The following is a 12783-nucleotide window of genomic DNA, read 5'->3' as shown; positions in this document are numbered from 1 at the left end:
GGATGATAACTGTAAAGGGACTATTGTAATGGGGTAAATCAAGTGTAGGTTAATACAATTACTAAGCTCAGATTCATCTTAATTCATCTTTTGTAATGATTTCTTTTAAATGTTGTGTTTCATAAATTTTTAAAACTATCTAATTAAATAACAAAACATTCAGCCAGTAAGAAAAGAAAACCTGTAGGATATAGCCTATATATATATATATATATATATATATATATATATATATATATATATATATATATATATATATATATATATATAAACCCCGACATATATGTTTTTAGGTCTATATTGTCTAATTTATCATTGTAGCCTTAAGTTGATTTTCTTTACTGTATATTTATTTTTGGACTTATAGTGGTTAATAAAGTCAAATAATGGAATGAGAGATTGTCAGTAATTGTGTTCCTATTGGTCAGTGTTAGAGGATCTGTGCAACAACTGAGGCTTAGCCTGACAGTTAGCCTGCCCTGGACCAGGCTAGTTTCCCAGCATAAGTTGCCAGGGTAACTGAGTTTGAACTATTTTAAGTTTGCTTTATGAAACAGAATCAACCGACAATAAGTCTGACTAACCAAAATAAGTCTGGCTTATACTCTAATCTTGGTTTATGGAACAGCCCCCAGATCATCTAGGTCAAAGTATTATTAAAAATAAAAATATTTACAAATGCTTAAAACATTTAAAAAAAAAATAAGATTTGGGATGGGAAAAAAAGACTAACCACATTTTTAACCACATTTTATTATGATTATCATATTTTAAACACTTTTCTCAAAAACACTCATTTCAATTGTATGACAAACTACAATCAAATTGATCAAATAATGCACATACAATAAATTAATATTACTATTAATAACTATTTTTAAATATAATTGTGTAGAGAAAATATCTCAGATACGAAAATCTGGAAATCCTCACAATCCCAATCACACTGAAGTGTGAATGCAGCGCCCCTTGAGGGTCTTTGCTTTGGTTTATCTGCAGCGTGTTGATCCACGTGACAAAGCGAAACTGTAGAAAGTAAAACGCCTTTCATTATTTTCAACCACCACGAGGGGAAAGTCCATGACGTGTCCGCTTTCTATTCACGATTTCCTTGACCTTTTCACATCGTGATGAAATAGCCTACTCGGAAACATGTCAAGTTAAACGAACATCTGCACTAGACAAAACATCAAGTGAGCTACAACTGATTTATGAATATGTTCAAATTATATTTGTGTGCGTGCGTGCGTGCGTGTGTGTGTGTGTGTGTGTGTGTGTGCTTGTGCTTGTTTATATGATTTATGATGAGGGCACAAATCTGTACACTGACATGGGTATTGCACTGTTATTACAACGTAAACATAGTTTATGAGGACATTTCCTGAGTACTCGTAATTAAAAAGGCTTAAAAACATACTAAACAATGTTTTATTAAAAATGTAAAAATGCAGGAAGTTTTCTGTGATAGGGTTAGTGTAGGGGAATATAATATAAAGTTTGTACACTATAGAAACCATTACGCCTGGAATGTCATCAAAATGATAGGTGCTCCAATATGTATGTGTTTTTTTCTATATTTCTTTATTCCATCAGTTAGAAGTTGCTTGAGTATTAACACTATTGATTTCTGCTGAAAATAATAGCCACAAGGGGGCAAAACAGAAATGGATGCAGTGAGTGGACATGAGTATTTGACAGCTTATGAGTATTTGAACTTTGGTTTTAAAAAAAATGAGGAGACAGGAAAATGGGAGGCAGGCATTTTGCCATTTGGTAAGCTAACTGAATTTATTGCTTGCAATGCATACAGACATACAGGGGGAAATCTCCCTCTGTCTCTGCATCCTTCCCTTTTAGTCTCTATTTTCATCTCTCACGCACTTTAAAGAGTTGCATCATCAATGAGGAGTTTCTTAGCACAAAATAGCGCATTGAGGACTGTGATAATGCACAGCATTGCATGCTACTGTCATAAGGCATTCCAGAGCTGCTTGTGAGTAGATGCTTGTTGATGCTAGGTGTCCAATAAGACGCAGGCTGGACTCCATTAAGAGCACAGCTGCTTTTGCCATTTTCGGTCAAAGCACATTCCAAATGAGCAGAGGTTTTGTCCACCGCCCAGTAGCAAACTCTTCTACATGCTGCTACTGATAATAGGCTGTCAATATCAAGCTCAGCTCACCCAAAAACAAAAATGTGGTTATTATTTACTCACATACACCCATGCTGTTTCAAATCTGTGTCATATTTGTTAATCTGCGAAACATAAAAGAAGATATTCAGAAGAATGTTTCAACTGTTTTTGTCCATACAATCAAAGTAAAAGAGGTCCAAAACAACACTGGACTCAATTGACTTTCGTTGTACTGGAAAAAGAATAGAGAAATATTTCAGTAGCATATTATTTTACAGTCCATTCTGCATGTGCATAATATGTACTTATTATAGCAATTACAATAACTGGGTATTAACCCTGAACCTATCCCAAAACCTGCCAAAAAGTACTTATATTACCGGGTAACTACACTGTAAGCGCATATAGGCTGTAAAATATAGTGTGACCAATGTATCAAAATAAGAATGTCCTACAGATTTGGAACATGAGTGAGCTTCATTTTTGGGTGAACTGTCCCCTTTAATGCCCAGATCTATTGGCTTGAAATATGCCTACTGGTTCATTTTGTGTTGGCAAGGTGTGGTTGGTTCACCGATGAAGGGGAAAAAAGACATTTCAAAAGCAGTTAGGAAAGTTGTCCCAGTGTACATTAACAGATATTATAAATTTAGTCAGACAATGTTGGTAAAATTGTATGACGCAATTGTATTTGCAGGAAAAAATATGTTTCATATAAGATTATGTGCCGGCCAATGTTACTGCTTTCAAATACTATCCCTTATGAGTCTTGAGTCGTACATACTTCCAGGATACCAGGCGTTGGGATGGGAGACTGAAGTACATCTAAACATGGCAATGAAGCTGCTATAGGCGCATGAGGTACATTTCAAGTTGAGAAAACAATTCTCTTCCTCTGGCCTTTCCCCCCATCCGTGGGGTCTTCCTCCATACACGCAAGGACAAAGACATTTGTATACAACATGCACTGTATTTCTCTGAAGCAGACTGTGTTTTGTGTGGTTTCCCAGACCACACCTTCAGAGGGGTCATTTCTTGCCTTACATGCCTCTGAGCGCAGTGGACTGCCAAGACTCTTCTTATTTACAGAACAGTTCCTTTTTTGGTGCGACAAGGCTGCGCTCACTTCTAAAGGGGAAGGGAAACGCGAGCTCTTGCCTTGAATGAGGAGAGCTGAGCAGAAAATGGCTTAAAATGAGACAGACGCATTCTGCAAGTTTGTTTACTTGAGAATAATCCCGAACAAAATGGAATGTATCCGAAAGGGACTAAACGTGCCTAGGTGAACTGGTGTAACTAGTTGGGTGTGTGTGTGTTGCATCACAGGCTTCCCTTTCTCTAAGCTATTGTTGTGACAGTATATTCCATGCATCTGTGTGAATTTTTTGCATTTATCTATGCCGCATTATCTGACTGTTGGTTAATCAGATTGGCATTCCATGACATTTTTCCATTGTATGCTTGAGCCAGTATATCACGTGATCCAAGGATAGACAGAAACTCCAACTGCATGAAACTGTGGTTATAATTAAACTGAAACTCTTTTGAATCCCTAATGATATATTACTTCATGGGTGTATTTTAAGCATTTCAGACGTAAACAGGCAAGGCAACCGGTTGGTTGATTATGCAAAATTTAATTCTCCATACTTCAGCATAGATTTACAGTGTCTGTTGTTTTCTACTTCCTTCTATGACTGGATCTTATTTTGTATTTGTCCTTTCTTACTACCTTCAGTGTTGGTCAAGCAAATACTGTTCTTCCAATGAAAAATGTAAAATGTACTTAATTTTTCTTTGGCAAGTGTCTTAACGAATATTTAATAAGTACATTTCACACGAATTTTTTTTAAGTAAATTTCACATATGGAATTAAGTAAACTCAGTAACAAAGAAAATCAGTAATTTAAACTTGGCTAGTAAAGGTTAAGTAATATCTATTTAGTTGACGTTTCCTTTGCAATACATTTCACTCAGACAATATAACATTAAATTAAACCTTTTAAAGTGTAAGCTTTCCTTAGAAATATCTATGTATTTAATTCAATAGCTATGTTGTGAGTTACCATATCTAATTCAAAATTAATGTGTGTGAATGCAGAGACCTCGATACTTGGTAGACAATACACAATGATGGTATTTGATAGATCGTTTCTGTTTGAATGTCTCATTTTGATTAGAAAATGAACCCCAAATGTCACAAAATGGCAAGTTACTAAACCTAACAACAAAAGCAATGATAAAACAGTGTAAAAACAGCTGGAAAAAAGTGAAAAATCAACCTCATTAATTATTCAAGGCCCAGTACATGATGGGAACACCAGTATCAGAAACGTTGAGTAATTTTATAACGTTGATATTTACGCTTTAATTTCTACACATTTGAATTGAGTACTACAGTAATATAGAATTTACTTCGTTTTTTTTCTATTCTGGCCTGAACTAACTTTTTCATGTAAATTACATTGTTTTTTTCTATAGTTATTTACTTCACCTCAAAATCATTTTTATCAGTGCATGTCGTCTCAGGCGGAAAATCTGCAGCTTTCATTTTCCTGAAGATAAAATCGATACCGTTGAAGAGCTGTTGTCATTCTTTATATCAAACTTTATAAAAATAATTCCCTGTAATGTTAAATTATTCCCATTTTTGTTTAGCAAAAATGTCAGATTTCCACTACATACACCTGTAGAAAAGTTTGCCACTGAATGTAACACTTTGATTTACTGCATTCAGTTTACTGTCCATGTTGTTTTCAAGATGTGTTTTTTTATCTTTCACAGAATCAGATCTCTTTAGAAGACCTTATCACAGCTGAAACTTGTCAGTTGATGCTACACCTGAACTTTGTGTTATCTTTTTTTTTAAATCTAACAGTTCTAGTAGTGTTTTAAACATATTAGTTGTTAGTACTGGCCATAGTACTTGTTAGTTGTATGGCCATACTAGGCCATACAGTTGGCCAAAACTTTTGCACATTTGCCTATACAGTATACCATTTAGAAAGTTTGGGATCAGTTAAGATTTTTATTCCGAGAGGATGCACTAAATTGATCAAAAGTGACAGTAAAGACATGCATGTTATAAAATATTTCTGTTTCAAGCTAATGTACTTTCAAAGAATCCTAAAACAATATTACAGTTTCCACAAAAAAGCTTCTTGAGCATCAAATCAAACCATCAGAATGATTTTTGGAGGATCATTTGACACAGAAGACTGGAGTGCTGCTGAAAATTCTGATTTTCTATCACACAAATAAATTACACTTTAAAATATTAAAATAGAAAGTGGTTATTTTGAATTGTAATACTATCTCACAATATCAGAACGAGAATGAGTTTTATTGCCAAGTTTGCTTACACATACAAATCATTTGTCTAGTGACAGAAGCTTCCAGTGCACAGGCAGAATAACAGCGACAAGACACAGATGATAAATAAAATAAAGAATAAATATATATATAGGCCTATATATGAGCATGATGAGCATGAGGCTTCTTTCACAAACAATATAATATCTTACTGACCCCAAACGTTTGACCATATGTGTACAAATAGGTTCCAGGTTACCAGTTCTCTTAGTTGATATATACATAAGGACAGTAGTTTGAACTTTTCCACTCATGTATTTTAGTGTGTGATCCAATGTAATGCTGTGATCCAAATTCATTGTGCTGTTCTTTCTCTGTCAGGTGTGGACCTTGGTGTGTGTCCTAGTAGTAGGGCAGGGCCCGGCTCTCTGTTTATGTTCCTGCATGGTGAGGTCCCCAAAATCTCTGAAGAGAAAAAACAAAAAGGGCCATTGGAATGCCCTGAGTGATGAGGCAGGAGGACTGCCGCCCGGATTGGAGTGTTTTCTCCCAGTCATCCCTATAAGGCTTTAGTGGAGTGAGGCTACCGATCTGAGTGCAGCCCAGGCTCCTTGTTTGGGATGTGGGAGGGTGCGGTGAGCAGGGATGGGAACTACATAAGTACACCACAAGCCAGTGAGTAGCACACCATCACCAAGTGGCTAAATCCCCTCCCCCGGCCCAGCACTGTCAGGGTAAGTGTCATTTACCTCACCTCACACCACTCGCATCCTCGCTCTCTCGCTCTCCTTCTCCTTCTGTCCACCCGACTTTGTACTTTGCAAGACTCTGATAATGTTTTATGAAGCTTTAAGTGCTTTAACTTGGAATTTGCTGTCTATATCTAGTTGTATAGAGAAATGGTTTCTGCACAGGTGTAAGCTGCTTTCAAGATGTGTCGGCTAGTTTGGTTGGTGTTTTGTGAGAAAAGATTAATCTTCGTTATTGTGTAATGTTTTTCCACTGATGATAAATCAAGTGTTTCTAGAGATCAGCCGTTTGAAAGTATAGATACATTTTCCTTTTGCAGAACGATTTCAACTACACTCAAATTATATTTTCTAAAAGCATTAATGTTTTAGAACTAATACATGTCTGAGGCGGCATCTTTATTTTAGTGTCTGTAATGTGATTTCATGATGATGCTAAATGTTAAAGGCTCTGAGGGTGTGTTGTTAAATTAAGGTGAAGGTTTAGAAAAATCTGGACGCTGTGGAAGCCCATTTGATTTGTGAGGTTTATGACTAAATATGGTTCTTCTGGACCACTGACCCATCCCCTCTTTTTCTCACCCACTCTCTTTTTTCATCAAATATTGTAGAGAGGCAGAGACAAAGGGAGGGAGAGTCCAAAGACAGACATGCTTCTCCATCATTTCCAAATTAGGACATTTTCCCATAGTGCACTCAGTAAGGGCTGCAGGACGGATGTTTAGAAAGTGTGTGTGTGTGTGTGTGTGTGTGTGTGTGTGTGTGTGTGTGTGTGTGTGTGTGTGTGTGTGTGTGTGTGTGTGTGTGTGTGTGTGTGTGTGTCTGTGTGCACATTTTTTCCAAATTATGAATACATTTTTGTATCATTTCTTGCATTACATCAGAGTTAGAGAAAGCAATACAACATTTTGCCAAAGCAACATTTTAAACAAATTATGTTCCCTTTATGCTTACCAGGAAAAAAAAAACCAGGTGAGTATGAATTAGTTTATGAATTAATTTGCCAGGTACACCTTACATTCTTTGTAGTATTCCTCTTCATGTTTCAAAAGGGTGTGGTGAATACTTTGTTATTAAACAACTATATGGTTATTTCCCATCTAAAAGAGCACATACCATTGACTTTTAATATTTTGTATATTAAGCTAATTATAATAACCATATAAACTAACCCTACATCCTAAATAAAATTGCCATTTTTTGTACATAACTTTTTCTTTTTATTTAATTTATGATTTTTTCCCCCAAATTAAAGCCCAAATTGGGATTTACAAGTCCAAAAGAGGATTTAAAACTGTTTAAAAGTATACCGTATATAACATTAATGATGACACTTTCTTGCAGTGATTGTCTCCTGTTGGAGTAAGGAAGGAAATCTGAGCTGAAAATGTGTGACGACGAAGAAAGTACTGCCCTTGTGTGCGACAATGGATCAGGACTGTGTAAGGCAGGCTTCGCCGGGGATGACGCTCCCAGAGCGGTGTTCCCCTCCATAGTGGGTCGTCCCAGACACCAGGTGAGCGTCCCTCTACAACACTAGGGGCCGATAAGTACTGCAGCCTACATCAAGAGTTAATTTGACACAACATCAACATAACAGTTTGCTTACATAACCTTTCAAAAGTTCATGTTATGCCCTGCGTCTTTTACTTATTATTCTTGGTATGATTCCAAATGTTTTGAGGAAAGTTGGACTACATCCCAGAGTGTCTGCATTCAAGTATAGAAGAGATTGAGATAGCATTACCTAGAACTCACTCTTACTTTTTCATTGCGTACGACTTGTGTACACGCCTTGATTGGTTTTACTTTTTCTTCAGGGTGTGATGGTGGGAATGGGGCAGAAAGATAGTTACGTTGGTGACGAGGCGCAAAGCAAAAGGGGAATCCTGACCCTAAAGTACCCCATCGAGCACGGCATCATCACAAACTGGGACGACATGGAAAAAGTAAGCAGATCCTATCAAACAAGCCAACAGATAACAAACCAAAACAAGACGAGTGCAAATAACAGAGACGTGTAAACAGTCAACAAAAAAATATTTCTTTTTCTGCAAACATGGCTTATCATAAGGCTTGAATTTATGTGCTGCAATCTTTACATAATTCTGTTGTATTTCAACAATAGCACTCACGGTCTGAGATTTCATCAGAAACACCTACATCATCACCTAGCACATACAGTACATTCTCGACACTTACATCCAACAAAAGCACTTTTCCGGGAAACTATTCCTGCTTATGACTCACTCTTGAGATATCCCTCTCACATATCACGCAACATGGTGTCATCATCAAACACATGCATTACTCGATCTGTGTTAAACTGTAAGAAACAGCTTTCACTTTCCACACTTATGCATATAGTTATTCATATGCTCATCTATCATCCTAAGCATTTGATGTGATAGCGGTTTGTTCGTTAATGTCTGTTGTTTATGTTTAACAGATCTGGCATCACTCTTTCTACAACGAACTCCGTGTGGCTCCAGAGGAGCACCCCACTCTGCTGACAGAAGCCCCCCTCAATCCCAAAGCCAACAGGGAGAAGATGACCCAGGTTAGAGCTGCTTGTTAAAAGCGCTATATAAATAAAGACGAGAGCTGAATTGAATGAGAAAACTGATTGTGTAAGATCTGTAGTATAAAAGCATAAAAGCATTTGCTCTAATGCCTCTTAAGCCCTTAGGTATTGAGATTCTTCTACACCTACATTAGTTTCACCAGACAAAGGGTGATTTCACTTAACACCCACAGCATTTAGCGTGCAGTATTTCAAAGGAAAAGGCGGTGTCTGTGATAAAATAGGTGCACATACAAATGTTGAGTTGTTTAGTTGTGACATAAGTTCGTAAATAAAATAAGGTCTGTGATTTTTTCTTTTTTGCTCTACATAAATGAAACACTGTCAAACCTCAAACATGATTGTCAAAGCTGCTGTGTGTGTGCTTTATACATGTAGGCCTAAGTGATCATTTAACTGCTATGACTGTCAGTAGGAGAGAGAAAATATCCACAATGGCTTTAAAATGAATGTTTGAGGTATGCCTGTCATGTTAACCACAGAGCTTATTTTATTTTAAATAAAAAAATGCTATTCTAAAAACCCTTAGGAAATTCCCAAATTACTCCAGTAATCCATCTCTCAATTTGGTTACAAGTATATTATAATGTCCGTTTTGCTTACGTTACTTTTCAAAAGTTTGGGGTCGGTAAGATTTTTTATGGTTTTTGAAAGAAGGCTCTTATGCTCACCAAGGCTGTTTAACTGATGAAAAATACAGTAAAATGAATATTATGTGAATATTATTACAGTTTAAAATAACTGTTTTCTATAAAAGTAAATTAATTCCTGTTATTGCAAAGCTGGATTTTCAGTAACATTACACCAGTCTTTAGTGTCACTTGATCCTTCAGAAATCATTCTAATATGCTGATTTATTGCTCAAGAAACATTTCTTATTATTACTAATTTTGGAAACAGATGATATATTTTTTCAGGATTCTTTGATTATTATACAGTTCAAAAGAACAACAGTTATTTGAAATAGTTTTTTTTTTTTCATTATACATGCCTTAACTTTCTTTTTTGATCAATTTAATGTGTTCTTACATTGTTTTGTTTCTTGTTGTATTGATTTTTTTCCCCGTTGTAAAATAAATGTATTTAAAAATACGGACCCTGCTAATGAATTAGCAGAGAGCAGTTAGTTATAATGTGTTTCAGATTGCTTCAGGTTTTCTTGTCAGGTTTTCACTATTCATTTAAAGGATTGGCTCATAAGAGTGAGATTTAGGGAATTTTTGATACACTAAAAACAACCAGCTAATCAGATAATACTGATCAGGTTGTATGTTTCTTCAGCCAGAGATGACAGTTCTATAGACATATGCATTGATGCAGCATACACAGAATGACTGATCTTAAAGTCAATCTTGATGATTGATTTTAAGAATCGATCTGTTGGGATTGTCAAAAAAAGGATTTGTGTAATCAGAAAATCTCTATTTTTACCTAGCCTTTCAGTAAATCTGAAAGCACTTGGTTGATTGTTGGTTCTCACTTTGCAGATCATGTTCGAGACCTTCAATGTTCCAGCCATGTATGTAGCTATCCAAGCGGTGCTGTCCCTCTATGCTTCAGGGCGTACAACAGGTCAGTTCACCTGTCAAACTGGTTACAGCACATATTTGACTTAAAATGCTGCGAGTGTGCATTACCAAATGCTTTCTTCTTCTTGACCAGGCATTGTCCTTGACTCTGGTGATGGTGTCACCCATAATGTGCCCATTTACGAGGGCTACGCTCTTCCACATGCCATTATGCGTTTGGATTTGGCCGGCCGTGATCTCACTGACTACCTCATGAAGATCCTAACTGAAAGAGGCTACTCATTCGTCACAACTGGTGGGTCTGGACACGTACAGTACCAGTATAATTATATGAAACATCACACTATATATATATGCTGTCATGAAACTCTTGATGGCACAGGCTGATAGGTCTTTAACTCAATCTGCTTGCAATCACATCATTCTCTATAGGGCACACGCTATATTGTACAGCAGCAGCGTAGCAGATCCTTTCCCTCAATACCAAACATATCAACATTGGCATGTATTTCCACGTCAATTCATAGCGCTTTTTAAAATACTTTGTTTCAAAGCAACTTTTAAAATAATGCAAAAAAATAATGCAACAAAGTGTGTTTCGGCTGTACAGCAGATCTAGAAGAAAATGGCATCATAGATCAGCTTAAGTAAGTTCAGTGATGGTTAATTTCTGTTGTAAAAAAGTTATTAATTATATATATAAATAAATATATATATATATATATATATATATATATATATAGCCACTCTGGAGAAAACATTGATGTCATCGTCTAGCTCAGTTCAGTTCTCACATAATGGTATCAATATAGGCAGATCAATAATATTGTTGAATATACAGTATTAAGTGTCCCCAACTAAGCAAGCCAAAAGCAACAGTGGCAAGGAACCAAAACTCCATCAGGTGATGGATGGAGAGAAAAAACATAACCATGCCAAACACACCAAGAGTTGTCATGACAGGAATATATGTATACTGGAGAATTACTTAATGATTAAATAAATAAAATACTGATTTACATCTCTGTCTTCTTCCTTCTATAGCTGAAAGAGAAATTGTCCGTGACATCAAGGAGAAGTTGTGCTATGTGGCGCTGGACTTTGAGAATGAGATGGCCACCGCAGCCTCTTCCTCCTCCCTGGAGAAGAGCTATGAGCTTCCCGATGGACAGGTCATCACTATTGGCAATGAGAGGTTCCGCTGCCCAGAGACGCTCTTCCAGCCATCCTTCATCGGTGAGGTTTTCTTCCCATCTCTTTTCAAACGATGAATTCAGAGCACTTTGATACATGTGTTAAAATGCATTGATTTGCGCTTTGTGTTAGGAATGGAATCGGCTGGCATTCATGAAACCACTTACAACAGCATCATGAAATGCGACATTGACATCCGCAAGGACCTGTACGCTAACAACGTGCTGTCTGGTGGTACCACCATGTATCCTGGTATAGCAGACAGAATGCAGAAGGAGATCACTGCTTTGGCCCCCAGCACCATGAAGATCAAGGTCTCAGGCTGACTACGAATATCTGTTTAAAATATTTCTTCCCCCTAATTAATCAGTTTCTCTTCTAGCCGGGGTTATCGTAAAACTAAAGCTGAAATAAAAAAAAACACAATGTAACTTTAAAATTAAAATAAACAGAAAATATAAAAAATAAACTAATAAAAACCCTGTATGTACACAGATCATCGCCCCACCTGAGCGCAAGTATTCGGTATGGATTGGCGGCTCCATCCTGGCCTCTCTCTCCACCTTCCAGCAGATGTGGATAAGCAAGCAGGAGTACGACGAGGCCGGACCATCCATTGTGCATCGCAAGTGCTTCTAAACGCCACCTTCAACCCCTTCCTGGTCCCCTAATTCTGCTATTGCTTCATAGCCTGTAAACTGTGAACGTACTTCCCCGTTTTGTCTTTGCACTGCCCACATCTGTTTGAATGTTTTGAATTAATTATGTTAAGTCATGACGATATAGTGTTGTTTTCAATGGGTTCAAAAGCTTGAATGTGCTGCCAATATGAAGGATTTGGGAGATTCTTTGGGGTTACGAGACTCCAGAGATGAGGAGAGGACATGGAGGAACAGGGCTCATTCTCCCTTTTGTGTTAAAACGCTACGAGGTAACACAACTGCATGTCAGCTTTCAGGCAGTCTGTATGGACATCATATCTCCATGAAGGAATAAAGCTCTGCAATAATAAACTGTATTTCACCTCTTTTGTTTCTGCACCAAAAAAAGAGCTCAGGCTTAATGTTTGCAAAAATAAAAATGAAAAACCTTATCTAAATTATATTTGTTAAATTAATCATTTTAATAAGTGAAAATATTTCTTAGCAGAGTCATTCACTGTAAATTATTTAGAATTACTGTACACACACGGCTCCTACAGTCATGAAGAACCTGGAACCTTTAAAACGGTTGATTTCAAGTCTGCAAAACTCACAGAATTTTTTCTAGTTAATCTCTGTA

General features: G+C 36.8%; 1 protein-coding gene across 1 annotated transcript; it reads left to right on the top strand.

The window, feature by feature from the left end:
* Nucleotides 1–1060: 1060 nt before the first annotated feature.
* Nucleotides 1061–12598, top strand: acta2 (actin alpha 2, smooth muscle). The gene is made up of 10 exons (XM_079596136.1): nucleotides 1061–1193; nucleotides 5828–6180; nucleotides 7540–7711; nucleotides 8016–8144; nucleotides 8645–8755; nucleotides 10267–10351; nucleotides 10442–10603; nucleotides 11353–11544; nucleotides 11635–11816; nucleotides 11998–12598. The coding sequence occupies exons 3-10, from the start codon at nucleotides 7583–7585 to the stop codon at nucleotides 12139–12141; spliced, it is 1134 nt and encodes a 377-aa protein (XP_079452262.1). The 5' UTR covers nucleotides 1061–1193; nucleotides 5828–6180; nucleotides 7540–7582; the 3' UTR covers nucleotides 12142–12598.
* Nucleotides 12599–12783: the final 185 nt, after the last annotated feature.

Source organism: Phoxinus phoxinus (assembly GCF_949152265.1).
Source record: "Phoxinus phoxinus genome assembly, chromosome: 21".
NCBI classification, from domain to species: Eukaryota; Metazoa; Chordata; class Actinopteri; order Cypriniformes; family Leuciscidae; genus Phoxinus; species Phoxinus phoxinus.
The sequence above is the reverse complement of the archived record's forward strand: the minus strand, read 5'-3'. Positions and strand labels throughout refer to the sequence as shown.